A 27,459-nucleotide genomic window follows, 5' to 3' on the forward strand; every position below is an offset into this window, starting at 1 on the left:
CATAGGCACAAATAAGTCTCATTATCCAGTTCCCCATTCTCATGTTTGCCCACATCACTCTACTCGAGACTGCCTGCCATTCAAGAATTAGCCTCATATTTAGTGTTGAATACTATGGCTACTCCTTCTTTTCCTCGACTGTCATTGCCTGAATATAACATTTTGTATTTATTGCTCAGAAAAATCTCGCCAATTTTTGTCTTTTTTGTTTCAATCACCCCTTATTATGTCGATCTGGTACTTTTTCAATTCCTCAGCTAGCTTAATTTCTTTGCCATTCAGGCTTCTTATGTTGATAGTACCAATCTTGAACTCTGGTGATGTTGAGTTGGGGTGGGTTTTAGGATTTGTTCCAGTAGCTGACTTTTCACTGTTTGCCCTGGTTCCCTGGTGAAAACAATGGGGCTTTGTTTAACTGGGCGATGCCCCAAAGTTTATTATCTGTGTACAGAACAGCAATGTCAGTTACATATGGTTTACAAAAGACGTTCACACCATTTATCATTTTCATTTCATAATTAAACCTTGTTGTGCCAATAAATCATAGTCTTTTGATGGAGTCAGGCATGCTGTAATTGTTGCCCCAGGTGCTTCATGGATATTCCACAGTTTTTTCTGTATATCACATTGTTGGACATAACGAATGCTCTACAGATAGAAATCATAAATGTCACACATCTCTGTTCCATCCTATCCATCATTATGGATAACAGTTGTGCAAACATTGTGCTTGATATCTTAAACAGAATGAGCAGGTGTCTCATCCTTCAGCATCCACGTTGTCTACCACATTGTCAATAGTATGTTGGTCAGTAGTTGTTATTTTTTTCAATTAAACTAATAGCAGATGCTGATGTTTGAGACAATAGCTGATAATTTCCAAGAAAAGATTACCAATTATTTTGTCCAAGCATTGTACACTGCTGTGGAATTGTTCAAATGAATAAGATTCATCATTCCATATATTTTAGGTATAACTATTTAAAATCTCATTCTGTATGAATCATGTTTTGTGTATACCCTGCCTTCAACTGCAACAGCCATTTCAGAACTCCTCTTCAATGCTCATAATCTGGAAGTTGCAGAGCTTTAAAATGCTGTATGCAGAATAGATGCACTTAATCATGCAACACCTTCCACACTGCTGACTGTGAAATATCTGATAATATGCAGCCAACTGTTTGGTGGTGTCATGTCGACTTTCTCTTACAATTTCTTATTCTTAATTCTCAATAACCCTTATGGCCGTACCTATGACAAGAATGAAGCTGAGGTCATGTGAGACAAAGAATTGCTAATGGTGGACGCCAACTTCTTTGTCTCAGCTCTGGTTCTATCTCCCCTTTTTAAACTGAAAGAAATTTATTTGGTCAAGCTGCCCCACTTTGAGTCCTAGGATAAATTGATATTAAAACCAGGGAGTTAGAAGTCAGTCAGCATTCACTCTTCTCAATAAAATTTTTGTACTTTGTGATCGTGACCTGATCTTCAAATGTTTCCCGCCTTTACTAGGTTTGTTTAACTTTTATGGACAAGTGTAGTAGCTCTGGACATAAAGAAAACTAACTTCATAGTAATAACAGAACAATTTAATTTCACTAAATAAATCATACAAGTCATTTATGTAAACTTAGTCAATCTTTCAATCAGAATACATATATATATTATCTCACTCATCATCATCATCAAATTCCTGCCATGTACCTTCAAAGGGTGTACAGGATATGATAGTACAACATGAAAAAAATTACATCATTACTAACTTCCTATCTACAATTTTCCTCCAAATCAGTCTGTTACTTGTCAAGACTCCAACATTATCAGATCTTATATTTCTATCGTCTAAGGCACATTATACCGTATCAAACCACCTATACCTTGGTCTTCCTCTGGGTCGTTTTCCTACCAACCTGGCACAGAACACTTCTTTTGCTAATCTTTCTTCGCCCATTCTGTTTAAGTGACCATACCACCTGAGATTAGCTCTGCTAACGCATTCCTGGATGCTGACAATGTCAAGTTCTTTCCTAATATCCTCGTTTTTAATATGATATTGCCATTGATGCCATCTGTTCACGCCTCTAATCTTTCTCAGGACTCTCATATATGCGGCCTCTAGTCTTTGGTCAAGTGTTTTACTTCTGACCCAGCTCTCAGATCCATTAGTTAAAACTGGTTTGAACACTGTCTTGTATACAGCTAATTTAGTGTTCCGAATTAATTTCTCTTTTATTCCAAATGAATTTATTCAATTGACTTCCTACCATACCAGCTTTGCTGATTCTGTTGTCTATTTCTATGTTTAATTTACCATCTTCAGTAAAAATCGTGCCTAAGTAGCTGAAATGTTTCACTTGTTCCACAGGTTCTCCATTCACAACACAGTTGACATTTTCAATGATTCTGCCTATTTTCATTGTCTTTGTCTTTTTATTGCTGACCTTCATACCATATCTATTACAACAGCTATTCAATTTAGTTAGAGAATCTTGCAGACTTGTAGCAGATTTATTTAGAAGTATAACATCATTGGCATAAAGCAAAGAGCTAAGATTAACATCTCGAGTTTTGATATCAGGTTTAATACCACTTTCCTTCATAATGTGATCCATATAGATAATGAATAACAAAGGGGATAATGTACATCCATGTCTGACACCAGATTTAACATTAAACCAACTTCCTTTACCTCTTTCAATTTTAACTGCTGACTTACAACTCAAATAAAGAACTAAGTATTGCTTGATATAATGCCCCATTGACACCATATAACTGTAGCGTATTGAATATCTTCTCTCTTGGCACCTTGTCATATGCCTTTTCCAGATCTACAAAACTTAAACACAGTTCTTTGTTATATTCCCATGATTTCCCAACTATCTGTCAGAAAGTGAAAATCTGATCCTGACAGCCTCTATTTGGCCTGAATCCAGCTTGTTCTTCACCAAGCTTTTCTTCCACAATTCTTCTCAACCGTTTCTCAAGTATACTTGCATAGATCTTACCAGGAACACTCAGTAATGAAATGCCTCTGTAATTCTCACATTCAGTTTTATTTCCCTTTTTATATATGGGTACTATGAGAGCTCTACTCCAATCATCGGGAATTCATCCCTCTGTCCAGGCTTTCTGAACTATGCGGTGCAGCCACTGTAAGACTCTTATACCACCATACTTCAACATTTCTGGTCGAATATCATCTACTCCTGCTGCCTTTCCACATTTCAAGCCTTTGATGGCTTTTTCTACTTCAAGTATGGATATGTATTCCTGACTGCATGCCTGGTCAGTGTTTTTTACCACTGCGCTGTCATCACTGCTTGTTTCATTTAGCAGTTTTTCAAAGTAATTACTCCATACTTCAGGGATATCTTTTTCTCCCATTTTCATATCACCTTTATCATCTCTAACTCCTTTTACAGCACTCATTCCTCCATTCCTAAGCTTCTTCAACAACCTCCAGAATATTTTGCCACCTTCTTGATATTTTTTTTCTATATTCTTGCCAAAGTCTTCCCATGACTTTTGTTTAGCTAGTTTTACACAGTGTTTAGCATTCTTGCATTTGTCTCTGTATTCTCTAAGAGCACAAGCTGACTTATTTGACAGGAGCTTTTGATATGCTTTCTTCTTTTCCTTCACTGCCTCTTTAACTTCTTGTGTCCACCAGAGAGTTCTGATTTTTTTATCCTTGCAGACAACCTCGCCACATGCCGCTCTGGCAGAATCAATCAATGTTTTCTTCAGAGTTTGCCACTGAATCTTCAAGGTTTGATTTCTGTTCTCAAACTTTTTCATTTTATCTTCAATAACCTTTGTATATTTTAGTCTACAGTTCACATCTGAGAGCTGCTCATCTTTTATTTGCTTTAAAACTTTCTTACATGTTATTCTTTTCAATATGAATTTCAATTTTATCCTGCTCAAGACTAAATAGTGATCGCTTCCAATTTCAAATCCTCTGTACACGCTGGTGTCCTGCACCAGGGAGAAAACATCACTATCAACAATAACATAGTCAATGAGACTTTTCTTATTCCTTGCCTCTTCTCTCCATGTGAATTATCTCACTCTTGTACACATATTTAAATAAAACACTTAAAAATTCATGTTTAAGAATACCAATTCTAAATTATATATCACAGAAATACAATACTTGAAAGTTTACATCACAGACTACCATGGTTAAAGATCAGCTACTTAGTTATCTCTCTCTCTTAAATATGATAGAATTCAATCAAAACTTTCCTTAATTGTCCTATCCAATTTAACATTTCTATCTCTTTTCCAAGATCTGTGTAACATAAATAATTCTCTTATACATACATAACAAAAAAAATGTCATATTCTTTTGCTTTATATTCGGCCAAAGTTCTAGGATTGTCTTTCTCCACACACTTCAGATCCTCACTATAAATTCACTAAATAGGAAATACAAATTTCACCTTACCGATTCACTGCATTAATTCTCTGGGCCACTTCAGAATTATTTCATCAGACCAATACTTTGACTATTCCCTCTGATATTTCGACTGGAACTGCTTATTCTCGTTTTCCACCATTAGGTCTGCTGGGCTTTCTTTGTCTCCGACTGGTAGTTTCCTTTATCATAAGATTATACTTTCCACTAACGAAGGGAACCACGTGGAAGCTTGCTGCCAGTTGGACGATCCATCGCACAGGTGAACAGTAGCGGGAAAACATCTCCGAGAAAAAGCCGTGAACGTAGCAATATACTCGCTTTTAAACCACCTTCGTTTCTCACTGTCGTTGAATGTGCATGCGTGATACTCTTCTTGCGCCTCTCCCAGCACATGGCGCCACTCACGGCAACCTAACTAAACTCTCGTAACTTTCCATAAAGTGAAGGGGGGGAAGCACAGTTCGACACAACAGACTTACTGAAGTTGGCCATACACATTTGGTATATTATTTTGATTTCTTTTTTAACAAAGTTGATTAGTTGTTCACATACAAAATTCCGACCAAGTAACCATTTTATATTTTATACACTGAAATTTCACAATACTAAATTAAGATTATACAATACTATATTACAAAATTATACATAAATGTTCACTTCTGGTAGATTATTAATTTCTTATTTTAACGATAATAATGTTATGTCTTCCGACATAATAGTGGCAAGGAATTGTTCAGTAGCATGTAGAACATCTTTTCACATTTACACTGTTGAAAATTTTTATATTTTCTCTCAGACATTTATCAGAGAAATGAATACCATGTGATTTGGTGGATGCCATTTTGCAGATTCTGTTCAACAAGACGTGCAGTAGTTGCATTGTTATGCTGCATTTTTCTGCATAGTGATATGGTAATATCTGTTAATTCATTGAATAAATAAGCTACATTTATATGACCTTCTTCCATACATAACATTATTGCTGTACACTATGGTAAACATTAGAACATCAAGTGACATGCATTGGTCTTGCATGAGTTTTAAACTGAATGATTATATTTTTCCATATTGCAGAAATTTCATATTTCATTTGCTTTGTTTAGTTCCTGGATTTTAGTGGTGGACTCATGTTTCATTCACCAGTAACAAGTTTTTTTTTTTTTTGTGTGTGTGTGTGTTACTGTTTATAACTGACCAGATTCTGTTCTGCTAATGATCTTTTGGTCTAAAACTATGTTGTTTGTTTACTTTTCTCATGTCTGTTGCTTTATATCTCCTAGAGCTACCATATGTTAATATAGGTAACCCTCATATAACGTGGATGTTAGGTTCCATAGAAATGCCGCATTATATAAATCACATTATGCGAGATTCAGGTCATAGAGAAAAATTAGGGTTATGTTCAGAAATCGTTTTTTTTTTTATTATTTTTTTTTATTTAATTATATAAACAACAATGACATATCCAACAAAAGTATATTTTTATTTAATTCAGGTAACAAGTACATAGTATAAAATTCAAAAGTTACAAATTGTGCATAAATTTCATTGCACATAATGCATAAATGTTTAGGCAAAATAAAATAAAGTGCATATTTTAATCGTCATCACTGTCTTAAAAAATAACATTTCATAGATGTTTTTTATTTACGAGTGACCGGACCTCATCATCACTTGAAATCTCTTTGACATCATTTCTATAATTCTTATTGCATACTTCGGCTGGTTTAGTTATCAAGAAGTCAGTAATAAGACATTGCTTACCACTACGCTTCAATTTTTTATTAAGTTCATAATATGGTGCTAAACAAATATCCAATTGTCTCATTAATTTTCCGTAGCGCTCCATTCAGGGATCATTATCTGTAAAATAACTTCCTAACTTTCTTGCCAAGTTCAATTTTGCTAATTTCTTTAATCTGAATTCTTTAACGGATTCATCACAATCAGAATCTTCGGCAGAACTTTCCCCGCCATTTGGTTCGACGTCATCTATTAATTCTACCAGTTCCTGTTCATTTAAATCTGTTTCCCCATCATTTAATTCACTAATTTCATTTTCAACCATATCGCAAAAGCCTTCTCCACCAAAAATGTGTGAGACATTTATTATGACTTAGCACCCAAAATTTCATGCACCCACTGGAGGCATGAAATTTTATTCCAGAATGGCTTCAGGCCATATTTTTTTCCAGCAAGCATTTAGTGTAGAGGGTTGTAATTTCTTAATGGACAGGGATATAATTTTCACCCAATCCAATATTGAAAACTTTCCATGCTTGAGGCAATGTCATGTTTGGATTAGATTCCAATTTTTCCAAAATCAGTTGGAATGTTCGACGAATATAAGATGACTTCAAAGGTTGATATTATTCCTTGGTCGAGTGGTTGAATAAGTGAAGTAGTATTAGATGGCAAAAACATTATTTTAATCAGATGGCTTAAATTTGTTGGGTGGCCTGGTGCATTATCTAAAATTAGTAGAATTTTGAAGTCAATATTCTTTTTCTTTGTGTAACTTTCTACATTAGGTACAGAACACTTGAAAAACCAATTTTCAAACATGCTAGCTGTAACCCATGACTTTTTTGTTGGCCCGCCAATAAACAGGTAGGGTGGACTTATTGAGCCCTTTCATAGCACGAGGATTCGAGGATTGGTTAATAAACATTGGTTTTGTCATGTAATCACCTGATGCATTACTACAAAACAATAAAGTAATTTTCTATCTCTGGAAACTCTGAATCCAGGAGTTGATCTTTCATTTTTTGAAATATATATGCATTTTAGCATTTTTTTTCCAATATAACTCGGATTCATCTGCACTGAACACCTGGTCTGCACTATAATTACTTCTTCAATGATTTTTAAAAGTTCTCATGGGTATTTCTGGGAGAATTTTTAAGAGCTTTCTTCTGAAGAATCTTGATCTAGTTCTTTTAAATGTTTATAAACTTTGAGAGCTTTTTGTTTAATAATTTCCTTCCAAAGGAATTTTCTTTTGAGTGCAATCTTCTATCCATATCATTAGAGATTTCTCATTTTTTCTATTAGAATATCACGTACATGAGCAATGCACTTTGCACTTACCGTTTACCCAGCAATAATACTTTCTCGGATTTTATGTTCATTTTGTTTGATTATTCGAATTGTTGATTCATTCAAATTCAAAGTCCTTGTAACCAAGTGAGCTGATGAGCTGATTTAGCTACTTTTGCAATGTGTCCCCTAAACTTCATCTCCCTATCCACCAACACTCCCAAGTCCCTGGCCTCATCAATCTCCTGGAGTACAGTTCCACCAAGTGGTATACTGCTGCTAATCTTTTCACCCCAAAATGCATAACCTTACATTTTGTTACATTAAATTGACATCCATTCTCCTTAGCCCAGAACTCTAGTCTATCCAAGTCATCCTGCAAGATTTTGACATCCTCTGCATTCACTATTGCCCTACCCAACTTTGCATCATCAGCGAACAAATGAACTGTTCCTCTTAGATCCTTCCCTATATCGTTAATGAGCAAATTAAACAGCAGTGGTCCAAGGACAGAACCCTGCAGCACACCACTAGTCACAGGCCATCTTTTGGACTCTACTCTTAAATAAACTACTCTTTGATATCTCTCCATCAACCACCCACCTATCCATCTCACCAACCCTATATCTATTCCCATATGTTGTAGTTTACGGATTAGAATTCCATGTGGTATCCTGTCACATGCCTTAGCCAGGTCCAGCAGTATCACTGTAAACCCATTACCCTTATCCAGTTCAGCCGTCACTGTGTTATAAAACTTGAGCAAGTTACTGAGGCATGATCTACCCTTCACAAAGCCATGCTGTTCCCCCGTATAGTATCTCATTTTCATCAATCCATTCTTGTATTTTTCCCTTGACTACTTTCTCCAAGACCTTGACAACGACTCCTGATATGTTGATCGGTCGGTAATTTGCAACCGTAGTCTTGGATCCTCCTTTATGCAGTGGAACTATTTTCTCCTCTTTCCACACCTTTGGGGCTAAACCAGACCCGAGATTCAGATTAAACAACATGGTCAAGGGCACTGATAATTCTTTAGCCGCTTCACGCAAGATCCGTGCCGGTATACCATCCAATCCCACAGATGTATTCACATTAAGGTTCTGTAATAGACTATTCACCTCCATTTCATTCATCACAATTCCCATATGAACTAATGGTTCCTTGATTCTTTCAATGTCACCACCTGGATGATATACTTTTCCAAAGTACTCACTCAGTAACTCCACTATATCGACTGATTCAGTGACCTCCTTACCATCGTCATTCCTTAAAATCATTTTGCCGTGTACAGTTTTTTTTTTTTTTTTTTTTTTTTTTGCTTGCAGCATATTGAAAGAACTGTTTGGGATTCTCTTTAGCTTGCATAGCTAGTTTCCTTTCATAATTCACTTTTGTTTTTTTTACCACACTCGTTACCCTTCTGGCCTGCAATTTATACCGTTTTTGTGCCTGCAGGTCACCTCTTTCTTTAAATTCCCTCCACAGTTGTTTCTTTTTTTGCAGCTCAAGCTTAATGGTGTTATTCATCCATTTAACCCCTACTTAGTTTACTATTTGGACCCTAGGTATACAATCAGCCATAACCTCCTGTAAATGCTCCTTGGCCACTTCCCATGCTCTATCGACATCTAGCCCTTACAGTTGTACATGCCATGGCACTGATCCAAGCAATCTCCTAAGCTTGTCATACTTGCCAGCACGGTAATTCCACATATACCCTGTCTTAATTGAAAATTCCACACCTTTAGCCACTTCCCAGGTCAAGACCTTATGATCACTCTCACCAATAGGTGGCAACATTATTCATTACAGTCAAATTCTCAGATGCTATTACCAGGTCAAGCACTCTCACACCCCTAGTATTTTCAATTACATGCTGTCTCAGATAGTTATCCCTTAATAATTGAATAAAATCCATTTCCTTCCTCACATGTGTCCTCTCCTCCTTCCAATCAATGTTACCATAGTTGAAATCCCCATAATAATTACCCTCCTTCCACTCATTTCATCAATTTGTTTATGCATACTATCTCCACCATCTATTCCATCACCTGGTCTATGGCAGCACCCAACTGTATATTTTGTTCTGCCAGTCTCAATCTCACACCAAATAGCCTCAAATGAGCTCTTTTCACTATCCTGCGATACCACTTCAATTCTCCTTGGCTGCAGTTCATCAGCTATCATCAATAACACCCCTCCTCCATTTTATTCTCTCTGTCCCTCCTAAACACACTATAACTTACACATTCTATCCCACTAACTATATCATCTTCCGTCAGCCATGTTTCACTAATGCCAATAACCTGTGGCCAGGAAGAGCCAATCAAGGCCAAAAATTCTTCCTTCTTGTTCTTGGCATTAGTATACAATGAAATGCAATGGTCCCTTTGTCCCACCCCTATCTTGATGCGTTATTCTAACTATCCCATTCCGATTTTTTGTCCTTAGTACTGGCTCGGGTACATTATATATTCTTACACTCAACTGTCTCGCTGATGTCCGCATATCCACTCCCCCCCCCCCCTTGGTAGTTCTAGTTTCCCTGGTTCTGCACATCCATTTTCACTTCATTCAGCAACACTTTTTCCAGTCTTCGCACACCAAATCCATTCAAATGCAGACCATCCATCTTGTATAAATCCTTTCGCCAATTTAGAATCACAGTGGGACGATCCCGAAGAATGTGAAGAAAATTTAACCACTGATAGTCATCCAAAAGAGATTTCACAGAAACAATTTGAAAATATTTTTTGTACAATCAAAGTTTTTAAGCAGTAATGCTTAGAGGCTGACCCTGATGAAGAGAGAAGCAGAAGAGTAGAAGAGGCAGTAGGGCCATACCGTCAGTTTTATTAAAAAAAGAAACAAAATGCCCACCAAACTACGTTAGCTAAGTTCTTTGTTAAGAAGTAGAATAAAAAAATTTATATTCTGAATATGCTTTGTCTTTCAGCTTCATGGTTTTCCTTTAATTAGACCGTTGGACATACCCTAATTCTTTTATAAAAAAAATTAAGGGTCAAAAAAAGAAATCTGAGGAACGAATTATACATTTTCTCATAGGTTATTATATTCGATTAGTGCGTTTTTGATTAATGTGCCTGTTTTAAAGAACGTATTAGGCACACTAATTGAAAGATTGCTGTACATGTGCGATACAGGTAGACACAAATTTAACAAAGATAAAATTTGATTTTTAAGTCTCGTGGTGAAAAATATATGAAAAGATAAAGGATTACTGCAGTTTGTAGACCGCGTTATATGAGGGTTACCTGTATTTTTGTTTTATCTGTTGGTATAGACATGCAAGGTATGCATTTAAGAATCATTGCGTATTGTGTATAAAAAAAAAAAAAAAAAAAAAAAACGGATATTTTAATTGCAAATATGTAAGGGGAAAAAAATTAAGAAACATAAGTAACAGACATTCTAGATGACAGTGTTGAGTATAAGCTTTTATTTTGATGATGAAGTTAATGAGCTTTATGAGTCCTTGCTCTTTGTACTCAAACATTTCCAGGGGGAGTCTGGCTGCAGTATCAAGAATAGTTTGTTATTGTGAATTTCTTTACATATAAAGAAAAGTCCCATTATACCTGCGGGACTTTGTTCAGGACTTTTTTTTGGCATTTATAGTGAACGATTTTGCTATAGCAAGTTTGACCGTATAAGGTTGAAACTGATTCATTTCTGCTCAGTCACTTGTTTTGGAAGTGGGCATTAAACGTTTTTCATACTCCAGTTTCTTTAAATGATTATACTATTGTTTGGTTACGTTTATCAATAGGTGGATTAGTATGATAGATTTGCTTAAGTTCTAGTTGCAGATTTTGTAGATATTGACTCAGATTTTGCATAGACAAGAGTAGGAATCTGTTGATTTGTTGAACAACTGGAGGTTGTCTTTTAGAGAAAATTGTGAATGAAGCTGTTTCACAGAGTAAAGGTGAATGATATGAAAGAGAAGAAAAGTTTGTTCAAATGATCTGTCTTGGAAGAAAGGGGGGAGGAATGATGCTAGCCAGTTCATCAGGACATTTTCTATGTAACTATCTGTAGAAGAGGCATAAGGCTGAAAAGTATTGTCTCTCAAAGGTACATCTTGCATTTAGAGATAGGATGCAGAATGATATGATGGCTTGCTTTTAGGGAACAGAGAGAACATAGATTGATTTTTCCTAACTAATCTTGGTATTGTTTTTCTAAGTTATCGATTATATAAGGCTCATTCCATGAGAAATTATCAAATTAAAATTAAATTGAAGCTGCATAATTCTGTATTTTGAGTAAAATGAGTTATTTGGTTACACTATTCTTTAGATGGAAGAAAATATATTTTTGAAATATTGAAAAAAATTTTTTTCCTGGCATTGTATTAGTATAGCAGCCATTTTCATGAGTTGGAGCCACAGAATTTTTAGTTTTGGACTGTTTAAAAATCATAGCTTATTTCCAGTGGCTTTTTTCCCCCTGCTATTTTAATGCACAGTGAGAACTTTGTAATTTCTATTTTCATTTTCAGATAGACTAATTTTTTTTCAAGATGGTAGCCACTTACTTTAGGTAATCCGAGTGCTCTTTTTTCTCCATTTTACTGTATTCTACAAGTCATAAGTTGAATCCATAAGTCATTTTTTTTATACATGAAACAGAAAAATAGAATGTTTGTTCAAAATCAGCTTTATTGATGCTTGTTTTTTTATGAAAAAAATTGCTTCAAAGTTTTCAAAATATTAAGAACAACTGATGTTGAAACCTAAAAAAGTTATGTGGAATACCAAAAAAAAAAATTTGAAATTTTTAGGTGAGGTATTTGTGATAAGCGGCTATAAAATAAAATTGGTCTCATTATGTTATTATTTTCATTTCTTTATTCTAGGAAGCCTAGAAAATGAAGAAAATTTGAATTTTTTTTTTTTTTTTTTTTTTTGCATCTTTTAGCATATTTAATACACTCACCTATCGAGATAAATTTTTTTAAGATCACGGAGCAGTATGCTACTTGATATAGCAAATGTGTTGAATAAACATGAATCGTTGCTTAAAAATAACATTTCAAAAAAAAAAAAAAAAAACATAAAATATCAGTCTAATTGGAAAAACTAATTTAATCTATAATTTAATTAGCTAATTTATTTTTATCTTTTTACAATTAACACTTTCATTTCATTTTCAAGAGAGAAAATATCTTGATACCTAAAGTGATAAAATAATATGATCATTGAGGGTTATATGGTCCTTATGCGATCTTTAAATTAGATTTTATATATCTGATCCAAACACACAAAAGGCCACAAGACCTATAACACATTAGTGCCATATGTGGGATAGAGGAATAGAAGAAAGGATGAATCTGTTCACATTTTTCTTGAACAACTGAGACTTGTAATCTTTGGTTAAGGCAGAGTTGGGGAGACTGTTCCAAACTACAGAAGTAGATGGAATGAAAGAGGAGGAAGTGAAGTTGGTTTGGTGAGTTCCAAGATGGACTGTAAAAGGGTGTTGGTTAGCAGTGGTTTTAATGCTTTTGGATGAGAGTGGAGGAATAATAGTGGCCATTTTGCCTCTTTACAAGGCTTTGAGAAGACCTCAATTGAACTTTTGTTCAGTTGAGGTTTCTGTTGTGATTCTGATATAGTGGAGGGAGTGCAAAGGAGAATATTAAAAATGATATCAGGATTGTAGAATACTGATTATGAAGACAGATTGAGAATTTGTGGACTGCAGACACTAGCAAACAGGAGAAATAGGGATGATATGATTAAGACATACAAACTTCTGAAAAGGTCATACAAGATTTCTGTTGTTGGAATTTTTCAATTTATAGAGGGTGGGGAAAGGACAAAGGGGTATCCTTGGAAGCTGAGAATGAATGCCTAAGAAGGGGTGAGGGCTAGATTTTTCTCTCATAGGGTGTGCATGATTGGAATGGATAGCCATTGAATTGCCATTGGATTACCATTGTTGTGAGTGCAAGCAGTGTGAATGAATTCAAGAATAAGTATAATAGCTGGTGCGTGTAATATGTGGCTTCTCTCGATGAGTCCCTGACTCTATGGAGGTCTCTCTTAATAATAATAATAATAATAATTCATCCTCCCTCAGCAATATGGTATTATCAAACTATGAGGCATCTCTCACAACTGAATGTCACATGTGCCACAATTTATCTAATATCTACAATTCAACAAGGTTAAAATACTTAATGAGCTTCTTCGATCGTTTATCTTTTCTACATAGGGGATTATAGTAATGAGATCATGATTCTGTATGTTCCAAGCACATCAGAAAAAACTTACTAGAATTTTAAACAAATATAATTTCTGCACTGCCGTCAAATCCCAATCGAAACTAGCTGCTGTTAGATCTTGAATGAGGACTCTTTCAAGAAAAGAATCGTTCATTCAGGATTTAACAAAAAAAAAAACACAATACTAAATAAGAAAATGCTTGTACTGTTAGCAAAGTAAGCATATTATATGAGAGAACATGCCACATTTTCTTTAGAAAAATAGAACAAAAAAATTGCATGTCTAAACATAAATATATTGTTTAAAATGTTAATGTTAAATTGTGCTCTATAACAGAATGTGTATCTAAGTGCTAACAAAAGTCCAAAGATTGCTAGCTGACCACTGCTGATGACGTAAACCCCGAGGCAGTGGCATTTGTGAAAAGCGAACGGAACTCGCATTCTACGAAAAGAGTGCTCATCGAGGAGCTGATGTGTGACGGCACTTCGTATAAGAGCGAATAGGAAGGCGCCGTGAGTAAGATGCAAAGGTGGAAAGAGGGTGCTATGAAGGAGTATAAAAGCGAGTTCACGTGTTTGGGGGCGCCTTTTTTTATCTGCCTGTTTCTGTTTCTCGTGCAGACCAGCGATGCTGATGACCGGAAGGAAGCTTGACGACGACGAGCTGCAACTTTTTCCCGTTGCTGACTGATGCGAGTCGGACAAGGCTATATGCGAGATGAAAGCAGTTCTCCAATTCGGGCCATCGGCAAAGGCTTTACCGATGTGAGACAGCAAAGGATTCCCTTTGATGGCAGTCGAGCTAACAACAGCAACCCTTGAGATGAGCGTGTGTCCAGCAAAGAAAAATGCCCAATTCATGACGAGCACGTGACTTCCGCATGCCGACAACCTACTGTAGCAGAAAGGTTTCCTCTCACAAAGGACAGATGAGAGAATCTCGACATCATCACGTCAAGGTGGTAATGTACTGAAACCTTTTTTTTACCTATGTAATAATTAGCTTTGGATGAAAGAAGGAACAAGATTTTGACTAGGAGGAAAGAGAACTTTATAGTGACCACGTGTAATGATTTATTGACTGCATTGGACTAGTAGTCTGAGAATTTAAGATTGTGCAGTTCCTAATATAACATCAAGGAGTCAAATGACAGAAAATTTAGTTTAGGAATTGAACTTATGTTTTGTGCTATATGTGAACTTAATTTATCCATGGAATGTGAATAGCAAACTTGTCAGTTTGAAAATTTCTTATTTGCTTAACTAGTGATTTAGTAATGATGTAAATGATTTGTCTTTGACATGTTAAACTTAATTGTAATCTCTTTGACCATTTAATAAACATGTTTTCTATGTAAGCCTGAGTTTTCTGAGCATGAGACTGATTTTACACTCATAAAACTACGGATCTATGCACAAGGGGAATATAAAGGAAGCTAAGAGCATTTAGTCCATGACTGTATGCTAAGATTATCTTAAGCTACTTAATTCTTTTAACAAGGTTAGGTAACACTTGATGTCCGGGAAGGTTTCTTTGGACAAGAATTTTCTGCCCTAAAGCTCTGACTGGCGCAGCTAAAACAAACAAATATCGTCAGAGTTTGAAAAGGGAAACTGGCCCCAGAGAGATACTTTAGAGATTTATTCTTAGTTGGCACAGGAGAAATAATAGTAGTGAATTTATAGGAAACCAGTGACGTAACACTGCCCTTTCCCTAAAGAACAACTTACTGTTCTCTCAGTTCTTGGTGTGCAGCAGTTCCTTATCCACGGGGGATATGTTCCAAGATCCCCAGTGGATGCCTAAAATAGGCAGATAGTGCTGAACCCTATGTTTTTTCCTATACATACATACATACATACATACATACATACATACCTGTGATAAAGTTTAATTTATAAATTAGGCACAGTAAGAGATTAACAACAGTAACTAATAAAATAAAAGTTATGTGAATGGAATCTTAGCAACATCAGCATACGATTTTTTTCTTTCCTTATGAAGTTGAACTTTCACTTTTTCACCTAAAGGAAAAAACACTTTACGGCTTCTCTTTGGCATATCTGAATTGCTGGCATCACTGCTTTTGTGCTTTGGGGCCATTATTAAGTTAAATAAGGGTTACTTGAACATATGTACTGCAATACCGTGACAGTCGATTTGATAACTGAGGTAGCGACTAAGAGACTGATGGGCAGGTAGCATATATTGTACAGCGTGGATATGCTGGACAAAGGGATTATTCACATACTGGGCAGGATGGTGCAAGATTTCATCATGCTACTCAGAATGGCATACAATTTAAAACTTATGAATTGTTTATTTCTGCAACTTTCCATTTAGTATTTTTGGACCAGGGTTGACCACAGGTAACTTAGACTGCGGAAAGCAAACCTGCAAATATTGTATATAGGATTCCTTATTCTTGCAAATTAGTAGGATGAAATGTAGCCGATATCTGCTTTGAAGAACATAACAAAAATACATCTGTAATTTTACCCACACTTGGCACTGATGTTCTATAGGTCTTGCAACCTCTTATGTGTGGAATTGATATTTAAAAAAAATAAATAAATAAAGACACTATGGACAGTCAGGTTTAGTGGTGCTTTGGCCATCATCTACAGAATCAGTAGGAAAGAAATCGCTGGTTTTCTTCAGAGCAAGTTCAAAATAAGACACTTTTTTTTCATGTTCTGTAGCTTCCCTTAAATATGGTTGTGCTACATTTCCCAAAATATGGGAAACAGCAGTTCTTAGTCATCCTGAGTTACAAGTTAGGCAATTTTACTAAAGCTCATGAAAGTCACTTTTCCTAGCAAGCATTCTAGACTTTAATCTACTGAGTTCTATTTTACTTTGTTTTGTGTGTTTGTTGCAATTTGTATAGTATACTTAAAATATCTGTGACAAAGAAGAAATATTGGAAGCATTAAACTGTAGTTTATTTCATTCCTTGTGCTGTTTTCATTAGTTAAGCATCTCACTGTGATGAAATTTTTTCTTAGTTGTTCAGTGCCAGTGTTTCCCCGTGCATTTGGTCTTTTCTTTGTGGCACTTTATTTATAGCACTGTTTCTGTATCACTGGAGTTATCAAGATAGTTCTTCCTAATGTGATTTTTCCTATGACAGCAGAAATATAATTAATTCCATTTATCATGCAAAGTAGATATTATGTGGAAAGTTGCACATCACTCTTCGGAAAATGCATAAGTAGTCTTCAGAAACTTCTTTTGTATACAAATCTGGGCTTCTTTTGTGGCTGGTGATGGTACATTTTTCTAGTGATATCATCAATTTCTTGATACATATCCTCATATGTACAAGTTATTACAACAGCACTGCATGATTAAGTTCACATTATTAATAATCTCATCAGTTTTCTTCCATTGTCAGCACTTCAATATTGTCATTCAGTCTTCTAAGACATTTTTTATTGAATTGGTCCACCTAGATCTTGGTCTTCCTCTGGGTCTTTTTTCCTGCTTTCTTGGCATCAGACACTTGGTTGGCTAACCTTTCCTCTCCTATTCTGTATAAGTCACCATACTGTGTTAGAATTAACCCTGCTCACACATTCTTGAATGTCAAATCCTTTCTTAATACCTTCATTTTTAATGATTGACGATTGATGCCATCTGTTCACTCCCCTAATTTTTCTCAGAACTCTCATGTGTGTGTGTTTAGGCCTTGATAAAGTGCTTTATTTTTAACCCATTTCTCAGATCTATAATTTTAAATCAATTTGAACACTCTCTTATGTATTGCTTGTTTAATATTTTGGCTAATTTTTCTTGTATTCCATTATAAATTTATTCAGCAAGTTCCCCACCACACCCGTTTTGCTTATTATGTTGTCTATTTCCATATTTAAGTGACTAATATATACCTTGTTAACAATCCTCATAGCTCTCATGAGGAATTTCAGGAATGACATTTGGTACCATTTACTCTAATATGATAGATACCAATGTCTTTTGCAGCATGTTTCCTTCTTCATGACAAGCACCAGGGTTATGATGAAATGATCATGACATGGATAAATTTATTTTAATCCTCCATCCAAGTGTAAGCAAACAAAGTTTGCGTCGGAAGTACTTTCAGGACTGGGGCAACTCGTAGTAAAGGTGGTATAAATTCTCATCACTTCTTGCCTTAGTATCTCCCATAATGCAAAGCACATATCCTTGTGGACATGTATAATGCTGTGCATTAATGAAGGGCCACTACTCAGCCCGGTTTCGACCTGTATTGAGGTCTCATCAGTGGGAGCCAGACCCACAGGTGGTGATACTAAGGTGGAAGCAATGGAGAAGTCATATTTACCTATACGAGTTGCCAAAAGGTGTCTCACCTTATTATTAAATTACTCTGGATTTAGAGAAAGATGTTGGAAGATTTTTTCCACTTGGTTAGACTATAATAAATTTTGTTTAATCCTTTATCCAAGTGTAAGCAAATAAAGTTTGCACCTGAAGTATCTTCAGGACTGAGGCAACTTGTGGTAACTCAAGGCAACTCGTATAGGTAAATATGACTTCTCCATTGCTTCAACCTTAGTATCACCACCTCCGGGTCTGGCTCCCACTGATGAGACCTCAATAAAGGTCGAAGCCAGTCTGGGTAGTGGCCCTTCCCTTAATGCATAGCGTTATACATTTCTGCAAGGAGATGTGCTTTGCATTATATGAGATACTAAGACAAGGAATGATGAGAGCTTGATCCACCTTTACCACGAGTTGTCTCAGTCCTGAAGATACTTCAGGTGCAGACTTTGTTTGCTTACACTTGTATAAAGGATTAAACTAAATTTATTATAGTCTAACCAAGTGGGAAAAAAATTCCAAGATCATGACATTGGGTCTCAAATTCTCTTCCGAAGGAGTTTTTTGTGGAAAAAATAATCTGTTTTTTGTGATGCAATGTCTGTGTGTGCAAGCAGTGTTTTTGATGAAAATATTTTAGCCATGGTTGTGAATAAATAGTTTAATGAGGATAGATAGTTAAGAAATCCAGATAACAGCAATTTGTTCTATAAGTATTCAAATAAAGTAATGAGAAGATATGTAACATTAGAATGAAAGGCACTCTTGATAACTCAAGAATGACTACTGAAATATCTGAAATTTTTTAAATCTGATATTTTGGTTTATAGTAGGAGTTTTATTATAACATATTGTATATATTTTATGTAATTTGCTCTTCTTTATAAAATGTTTGTTTTTTAATTATTATGCATAACATTGTAAAGGCAGAAAAAATAGCTATGGAAGCATTGCTCAATCAACTTTCAAGAAATTCAAAATCTCTTGGTTATAATATTCAGCGATCATTACAAAGCTCAGGCATCCTTGGATGTGTTATAGAATATGGTAAGTAGTGACTTAACATCTGATTTTATTTATTACCTAATAAAGTGTTTTATTACTTTCAAAGTGCATATTACAGTTTTACTGTAAGCAGTTTAAGTTTTAAAAGAGGTAAACCGTGAGTAGACATAACTATACATAATAAATAACGGAAAAACTCGCGTAGAAATATTATTTAATAGTATAATTTTCGCCTGTGTGTCACAGGCATCTTCAGTACAATTAAGCTCAAAATTAACTTACGTCTATCCCCTTTATGGGAGATAGTACTTTATAAATCAGCTAATCTTTCCTAACTTTTTATTGTATTAATTTTTTTTAGGAAAGTTATTGACCTTTTTAGTTATCTTACACCAGCTACTTAGGTGGCACTTTTTGGAATTGTCAGTTAGTGTTTAATTTTGAGCTTAATTGTACTGAAGATGCCTGTGACACACAGGCGAAAATTATACTATTAAATAATATTTCTACGTGAGTTTTTCCGTTATTTATTATGTATGTAAGCAGTTTATATAATTCCATTCTATAAATAATAACTGCATATAAATTATTTTAGCATTTGACTTTCAGATATTGTATTGATATGAGCAAATTAAGACCCAATTAAAGTTGGGTAAGAGCTTTACTATTGCATACTATCCACTAGCTTCTATCTCATATACTACTTAATCTTCATACCTCATAGCGCATAAGGCCCAGATATGATGGCTGCAGTCTATCTTGGTTAACTAATTCTCCAGCTTCCCAGCCTGCCATTCTTCTTTCTCTGTTTTCAGTAATTCTTGGTGCCTTTTGTGATGTGGCACCTTTTTTTTTAGCAACTAGTATGGTAAAGTATAAGTTCTGCATCACTTCAACTTGAGTATTTATGGATCTGACTCCCACTGATGAGACCTCAACAAAGGTCGAAACCGGTTGGATAGTAGTAACCCCCCCCCCCATAATGTATAACATCATACATGTCTGCTAGGAGATGTGTTTTACATTATGGGAAATACTAAGGATAGTGATCAGAGCTTACTCCACCTTGACTATGAGTTGCTCCTGTCATGAAAGGTTTGCTTACGCTTGGATCTGCTGAAACTTTTATGGTTTCTATATTTGGCTTGAAACTCTTGTAGTTTCTCTATTCGTCTCTGAAATAATGTTGGATTCAATATCCACTTAATTTGAATAATTCTTCTTTCTTTTTCTTTCATTCCCTGGCAGGTTAGTTCAGGCTATCCTTTTTCCTTCCAGGATCCATGTGAAAACTGCTATTGGAATCTTTCCCATATCCATTCTCAGTACATGTCCATTCCATTTCCATTAGTATCTTTTTATTTCACCTGTGATACTTTTTTTTGCTCATTCTGCTTATATAATTCATAATTTGTTATAGGTTAGACCAAAGTATTTTTAATATTTTATGCAAACACTTTGAAAACTTTAATTTAGCTTCTTGTTTTTTTGTCAATTTTGTTGTCTGATCCATATAAAAATATGCCTTAACATTGCCTGAAGATCTTTTAGTTTTATTGTAATATTTGAGTGATTTGCATATGTTATTCAATTTTCTGAAAGCAGTATCTCTTATATGCATTCCTTCATAGCATATTGCAATCAAATGAGGTTTATCTGCTATAAAGGAGATAAGACAAATATTCCTCAGATGTCAACTTTGATGCAGTTGTCAAATGGCACAAAATGTGCCATATGTTAGATTCATGTCTTTTTATTCATTCATTTCAGGGTTGAAAAGCTTTTTGTTTTGAAGATTATCATGAAGTCATGTTGATAAATAAGCTTAAACAGATTTCTATTAAATTAAGACAAATATCATATGAATAAATTTAGCATATAAATAATAAAATAACCATCAAACTATTTGCTAAATTTGATGATGGTTATATATTAAATTTAATGACTTTAAAAATAATTGTGCTATATTTAAATTAATTTAATATAACCTCTTCTTTATGATGAAATAGTGATATTCCACAATTGAATGAACTGAATAGTGATATTTCACAAGCATATATTTGATAATATCATCTCTGAATGATAGAATTTTGTATAATGCATTTTCATTTTATATATCTAGTATTTTTTTGTAAATTTACTTCTTAATGGTAATCCCAAACACAACAGGTTGTTTGTTACCTGTAGTATGATATTACTATGGATACGCACAATGTTGCTAAAGAAGAAACTGGTTAATGTTGTATTTGAAGGTTATACAGGTTGTCAGGAGATACATAAAAAGGAAGGCTATTCCAAAAGGACAGCAGTAAAAAATTAATGAAGTGCAGAAAACATTTTCTAGTTGAACTCTCAAAGAGTGGAGGCTAATCACTGTACTTCTAACATATTTAAAACCATCACAGTGCAAAAGAGGTGAAGAAGGGTTGGACATATGTTATGGCTTTGGTGAGGATCTGGAAAGCATGACTGCTATTTGGACACAATGCATGTTACATGCTTTTGATGAAAACTATGGACTTCATGAGACTTTTGCAACTGAAGGCAAGTTAACTTGTCTCGTATAGAGCTGGCAAGATTCTATCAGCTAATGCCTATTTGTTCCCGTATCGGGAGTAGGCAGGGCCTTTTACCTTATCTAACTTTTGGAGACTGAGTGGACAGTTCAATCTCCACTGGTAGCCAATCAGAGAGATAGCTTGCCCAAGGCTATCACTGATTCATCGGTATGCAGTGAAGAAGGCGGCAAGCTAGTGCTGCCATCTCGTAGTCCCTAACACAATATTTTTAATGTCTGAAAATAGTGTGGGTTCGACGGTCGATTTTCTTGAGTTTACGAGACGAAAAACCCAAGTTTCTGGGAGAAAAAACCCGCTAGCCTGTGCCAGAGATCAACTAACTCAAGAACCGCTAGAAAAAAGGCTTCGAAAAATTTCCTCTAGTTGGTGACTAGATTTGAACCACCAGATCCTTTCTTCGTGCGGTCAAGTGCTATAGAGTGCAAACACCACTTCTACTGATTACACAGGCTCTCTTGGCAAGATTCTCTCTTCTTAAAAAACAATTTATTCTTTCATGCTACTAAACAGACAAAATCGTTTTTAATATGATTTTGCCACTGATTCCAGAGAATGCGCAGTTAACAAATTTATACTGGCTTCATAGCCTCAGTTACTTTGGTTGTAATTCGAAACTTGCTTTTGACCATTCCAAAATCAGTTTAGATGTGTTAAACTTGCAGCATTTTTTGTTTTAGTATCAGCAGGAAAAGAAGATGGGGATTTCAATGAAAGCTAGTTGCAATACACTTGATTTTTGTCTTAAAATTTCTCGGCTCACACTTTTTGAGCAATCAGGTGTGTGTGTGTATGTGTGTGTACCCCCTCCCTCCCGATATGTACCCTAATTTTATTTACTAATTTATCTTTGACTATTTATGTGCCGCTGTAACCTTTGGTATATCTCAGTATGACCTTGGCTATTCTTGTGCCAATAAATTAGAAATTAACTAACTAAAGTTAAGTTTATAGACCATTTTCTTTGAAATTGATAATATTTGTTAGGACTTCAGTATCTTTAAAAGGCACTATGAACAGCATCAGTCAACCTAGATCATGAACTTTTTCTAGTCCTTTTCTAGGTATCCCATTATCAACTGATCATGCAGCTTTAGATTAGCTCTATCTCACACATTTTTTTAATGTTAATAATGCTGAATTCTCTTATAGTATCATTTTTAATATGATTTAGCTACTGATTCCATATTTACTGTTATTCTGTTGACTTACAGCTTAAATACAGGCTCACACATTGCTTTGTAGAATGTCTCATTTACAGCATATAATGGTAGTGTTTTGAGCAGCTTTCCTCTTGGCAATTATCATATGTGTTTTCCAGATCTATAAAGCTTAAATATAGATCCTTTTTATATTCAAGATTTAAGATCTGTCTTAAAGTAAAAAATCTGATCCTGACGACTTCGTGTGAACTGTTCTCTGAGAATCTTGGGATACAGAATTGGGGAAAAGATTAGAGGTGAGTGACAAAAATGGTGACTGGTTTGGAGTGCTTCCTTGAACCTATTCAATATAACTGAATAGGTTCCTCTTCATTTCCTGTCCATGAAAATCCACATTTCAAGTAATTCATATTGTACTTATGAAATTTTTTCATCTTCTTCCTAGTTGATTCTTTTGAGATGTCAGGTGACACACCCTTATCAATTTCATTTGATCCAGATACAATATCAACGTTTTCTTGTTGCTTACAGCTACTTTTATCTACTGTATTGCTCTATTTTGTATTTTATAAATACAGTCTTTAACAAATGATCCATATTTAAGAATTTGAAAACAAAAAAAAAATTGTAATATTTATTATAGGTATTATAACTTCCGTACATTATTAAAGTAATTACATCACTGTAAAAGTGGTACAAACCTATTAATTGTTATTTTAACTAACAAAATTTGTAATATGATCAAATAATAGAGCATATTGATTAATATCTGCTTAACTGTCTTAATTACATCTACTAATGATTCATATAATTACTTTTTTATCAGTTGTTATCGTATGCTCTTCGGGTTGTTACAGGCTCGCAATGTAGGTTCATATACAAAGCTGAACGAAAATTCACAGTTGATCACCCACGAATTTGCAAACTATTCAAATGAAGCAGTTATCGCAATTTGAGTAGGAGAATTCATATATAATATATATATTTAAAATAATTATTTTTTTCTTAATAATGATTCCATGTGTTAATGATGCATAGCTGAAAATTGCCACATACCCCCTGAAGACCTTTCATATAAACCCCCCCACCAGGGGTAAGCGTACCACACTTTACGAAACATTGATATAGAGGTTTTCTTTATTTGCAAATTCTGTTAGTCTGTCATCTCTTGTGTCATATCCAAACTTTCTCTTTCTGATTTCATATGACTTGCTTACCAGTTCTGGCATTAGTCACCCATCACAGTTTTGAAATGATGTTTTGTTTTCTTGTAAAGGTGTGATCATGATAAAAGTGTTCAGTTTCTTTATTAGTATGGCTAATTGTTGGTGCATACACCTGGATGACCTTGAGAGTATATTTTTTTTTTTTTGAGACCTGGATGAAAGTACATTGGAACCTCGGTTGTCGAACAACTCTCATCTCAAACAAATCGGTTATCGAACATATTTTCCGAACAGAAAAATGTACTAGTTTCCAAACAGAATCTCGGTTTCCGAGGCAAACTGGCAACGACGTGCTCCGTGGACTTAGATGTACGGCAAGAGAACGTTAGTTATGCCACAGCCTCCGCTTAGTGCAGACTCCTGCTTAAATTTGCAGTCTTTTCTTGATTTTCTTTTTTTTTTTTAAATAATTTAATAAATTATTATTAAATAAGCCACCATGGGGCCGAAGAAGGATAGTGATAGCAACAAAGCGAAAATAAAAGTTTTTAGAACCATGATAGAGGTGAAAAAAGAAATCATATCCAAACATGAAAATGGCAGTTCGTGTCTCAGATCTTGCAGTTCGGTATGGCGAAATCCACGATCTGTACAATACTCAAAAATAAAGAGGCGATCAAGGGAGCTGGTGTTGCAAAAGGAGTGACAGTTCTTATTAAACAAAGATCACAGATGATTGAAGTGGAAAAATTGTTGCTGATTTGAATAAATGAGAAACAGTTAGCTGGTGATAGTGTTCCTGAGGCTGTAATTTGTGAAAAAGCAAAGCAATTACACGGTGACTTGTTAAAGAAAAATTCTGGTATGAGTGGTTATACTGATGTGTTCAAAACCTAGTAGAGGGTGGTTCGAGAAATTTAAGAGGAGACGTGGCATACTTAGTGTGGTTAGGCACGGGGAGGCTGTAAGTTCGAACCAAGAATCTGCTGAGAAATATGTGCAAGAATTTAGACTATGTAAAGGCTGAGGGTTTTCTTCCCCAACAGCTGTTCAACTGTAATGAAATTGGCCTATTTTGAAAAAAATGTCAAGGAGGACCTACATCACTCGGGAGGAAAAAGCATTGCCACAACACAAGCCAATGAAGGACAGGCTGACTCTTTTGCTAATGTGGAAATGCAAGTAGGGATTTCAAGGGCAAGCCATTGCTTGTGTACCACTCTGAGAATCCAAGGGTGTTTAAAAAAAATGTGATGAAAAGTAAATTGTCTGTTATGTGGAGGGTTAATAGTAAGGCTTGGGTAACCAGGCAATTTTTTTATTGAGTGGATCCATGAAGTCTTTACCCCAAGTGTGAGAAAATACCTTCAAGAAAAAAAATTGCCAATAAAATGCCTTCTTTGATGGACAGTGCTCCTGCTCACCCTCCAGGCATGGAGGACAAGTTGGTGGAAGAGTTTGATTTATCACAGTGAAGTTCCTGCCCCCTAACACGACTCCTCTAATCCAACCCATGGACCAGCAGGTCATTTCAAACTTTAAAAAACTCTACACCAAAGCACTATATTAAAGGTGTTTTTGAAGTGACCTCTGACACAGAATTAACACTCAGAGAATTCTGGAAAAATCACTTCAACATCCTCTATTGCTTAAGTATCCTTGACAAAGCCTGTGTGCAAGTGACTTGCAGGACCATGAACTTGGCCTGGAGGAAATTTTGACCAGACTGTGTAGCATACAGAGACATTGAGTGCTTTGAGGCTCAGTATGTTGCTGTTGTCAATGATATTGTGCCTTTGGGCTTGGAAGTTGACAGTGCTGATGTGGAGTAGTTAGTTGAGGACCACAGGAATGAGCTCACCACGGAAGAACTGGAACACCTTCTGAAGGAGCAGCAAAAGACTGTGGTGGAGGAAATGTCTTCAGAGACAGAGGAAGGAAGGGAGTATGTTCTTAGTTCTTTGATCAACGAAATAATGTGCGAAATGGGGTGAGATGTAAAGTTTTGTGGAAAGATATCACCCTGACAAAGCTGTAGCAAACCACATCATAAACCTTTTCGATGACAATGCCATGTCTCATCAGAAACATTTTAAAATACAGGCAAAAACAAATCTCATTGGACAGGTTTTTAATGAGATAGAGACCCAGTGTGTCTCAAGCAGTCAAGTGTTGCCAAGAGACAGAAAGGATAAAGAGAAATAAACCCCAAGACCTGATGCTTTTATGGAAGGGGACTTCCCTTCTTAACCACCTTCCACTTACTCCATCAACTCTCCTCCGTACAGGTAAAGTGAAGTTAAATTTTCATCTATATTTTATCTATTTATTGTGTTTATTATTTTTCTGTAAGATTTTATGCATTTTTATTGTTTTTGTATACGACATTATGCATAAAATACTGTTATAAAAGTTTAAATAAGCAACCATCTGAGGTTTGAATGAGGAATGAATTAATCCATTTTACATTAATTCTTATGGGAAAATTTTAAACAAATTGGTTTCCAAACAGCATTTAGGAATGAATTATGTTTGACAACTGAGGTTCCACTGTACTTGGTATTCGATCAGATATGTTGTCAAAGCCTGGGGTGCTGTTCTTCAATTTTTTTGCTAATCATGAACCTGACTTCACGGAATCTTTCCTTATCCTGCTCTTTACAAGTGTAATAAGCCTCTGTTTTTAAATTGAAGAATTTCTTCAATTTAAAAAAAGTTTCTTCAATTAAAAGAATTTCTTTACATGTAACTTCACAATTCAAGAATATTCCTTATCAGTCACTTTCTTTTCTGTTAATTAATTTAACTGTGCTTCACTGTTGGGGATCCTAATGTTTAGAATATTTCAAAGTCAGGTTTCCAGTGACAACATTATTTTAGTTATCCAGGTATTTTTATTACCTTCCAACTTTATATTTAACTGTCTGCTGCTGTAGGTAGTAACAATATGGCCTTCAAATAATGAGTGCTGTATTATTCCTGTCTGATTTATCTTGGAAGTTGAGACCATAATTATCTGGATTGGCAAGTTTCATATAGGATCACTAATCCTAAAACCAGATACAATAATATACCAGAAAGTACAATAATATGCTAAAAATAATTAATCCAAGAAAACATTCAATGAATAAATTTAAAACGTATTTTTTTTTTTTTTAGTTGCATGGTGATCATAATTCTTTATGGTAAATAATGAAAAGAGCTATCATATTAGAGTAATAACTTTAATAAAAAACAAAGATAATTACCTGATGTTTTGACCATTTTATCAAGTTCATCACCTGGAATACATACACAAAGAGAGAGACACAACACGTTGCTTCACTATCCAAGCTGCCTACTTACGGGGGGGTCTGAAAAGTTCTCGGCCTAACAATGAAAAAACGAATTTATAATTTAAAAATTCTTTTTTATTTTTCAGCATAATCTCCCTTAAGACTAATACATTTATTCCAGCGATGCTCCAGTGCCATTATCCCGTCCCTGTAGTGGTTCTCA

The 27,459-nt window shown here is 35.1% G+C and overlaps 1 protein-coding gene across 4 annotated transcripts in view; it reads left to right on the forward strand.

Moving 5' to 3' along the window:
- The window catches only part of LOC150104286 (wings apart-like protein homolog), a 401,535-nt gene that overhangs the window by 239,091 nt on the left and 134,985 nt on the right, over positions 1–27,459 (forward strand). For all 4 annotated transcript variants that reach the window (XM_090396897.1, XM_090396894.1, XM_090396895.1 and 1 more), the window contains one exon: positions 18,978–19,098. In XM_090396897.1, the coding sequence (XP_090253023.1) occupies positions 18,978–19,098 (121 nt within the window). The remainder of the gene's footprint in view (positions 1–18,977; positions 19,099–27,459) is intronic.

Source organism: Typopeltis vanoorti, chromosome 8 (genome assembly GCF_054136105.1).
Source record: "Typopeltis vanoorti isolate ZY-2024b chromosome 8, IOZ_Tvanoo_1.0, whole genome shotgun sequence".
Lineage (NCBI taxonomy): Eukaryota > Metazoa > Arthropoda > Arachnida > Uropygi > Thelyphonidae > Typopeltis > Typopeltis vanoorti.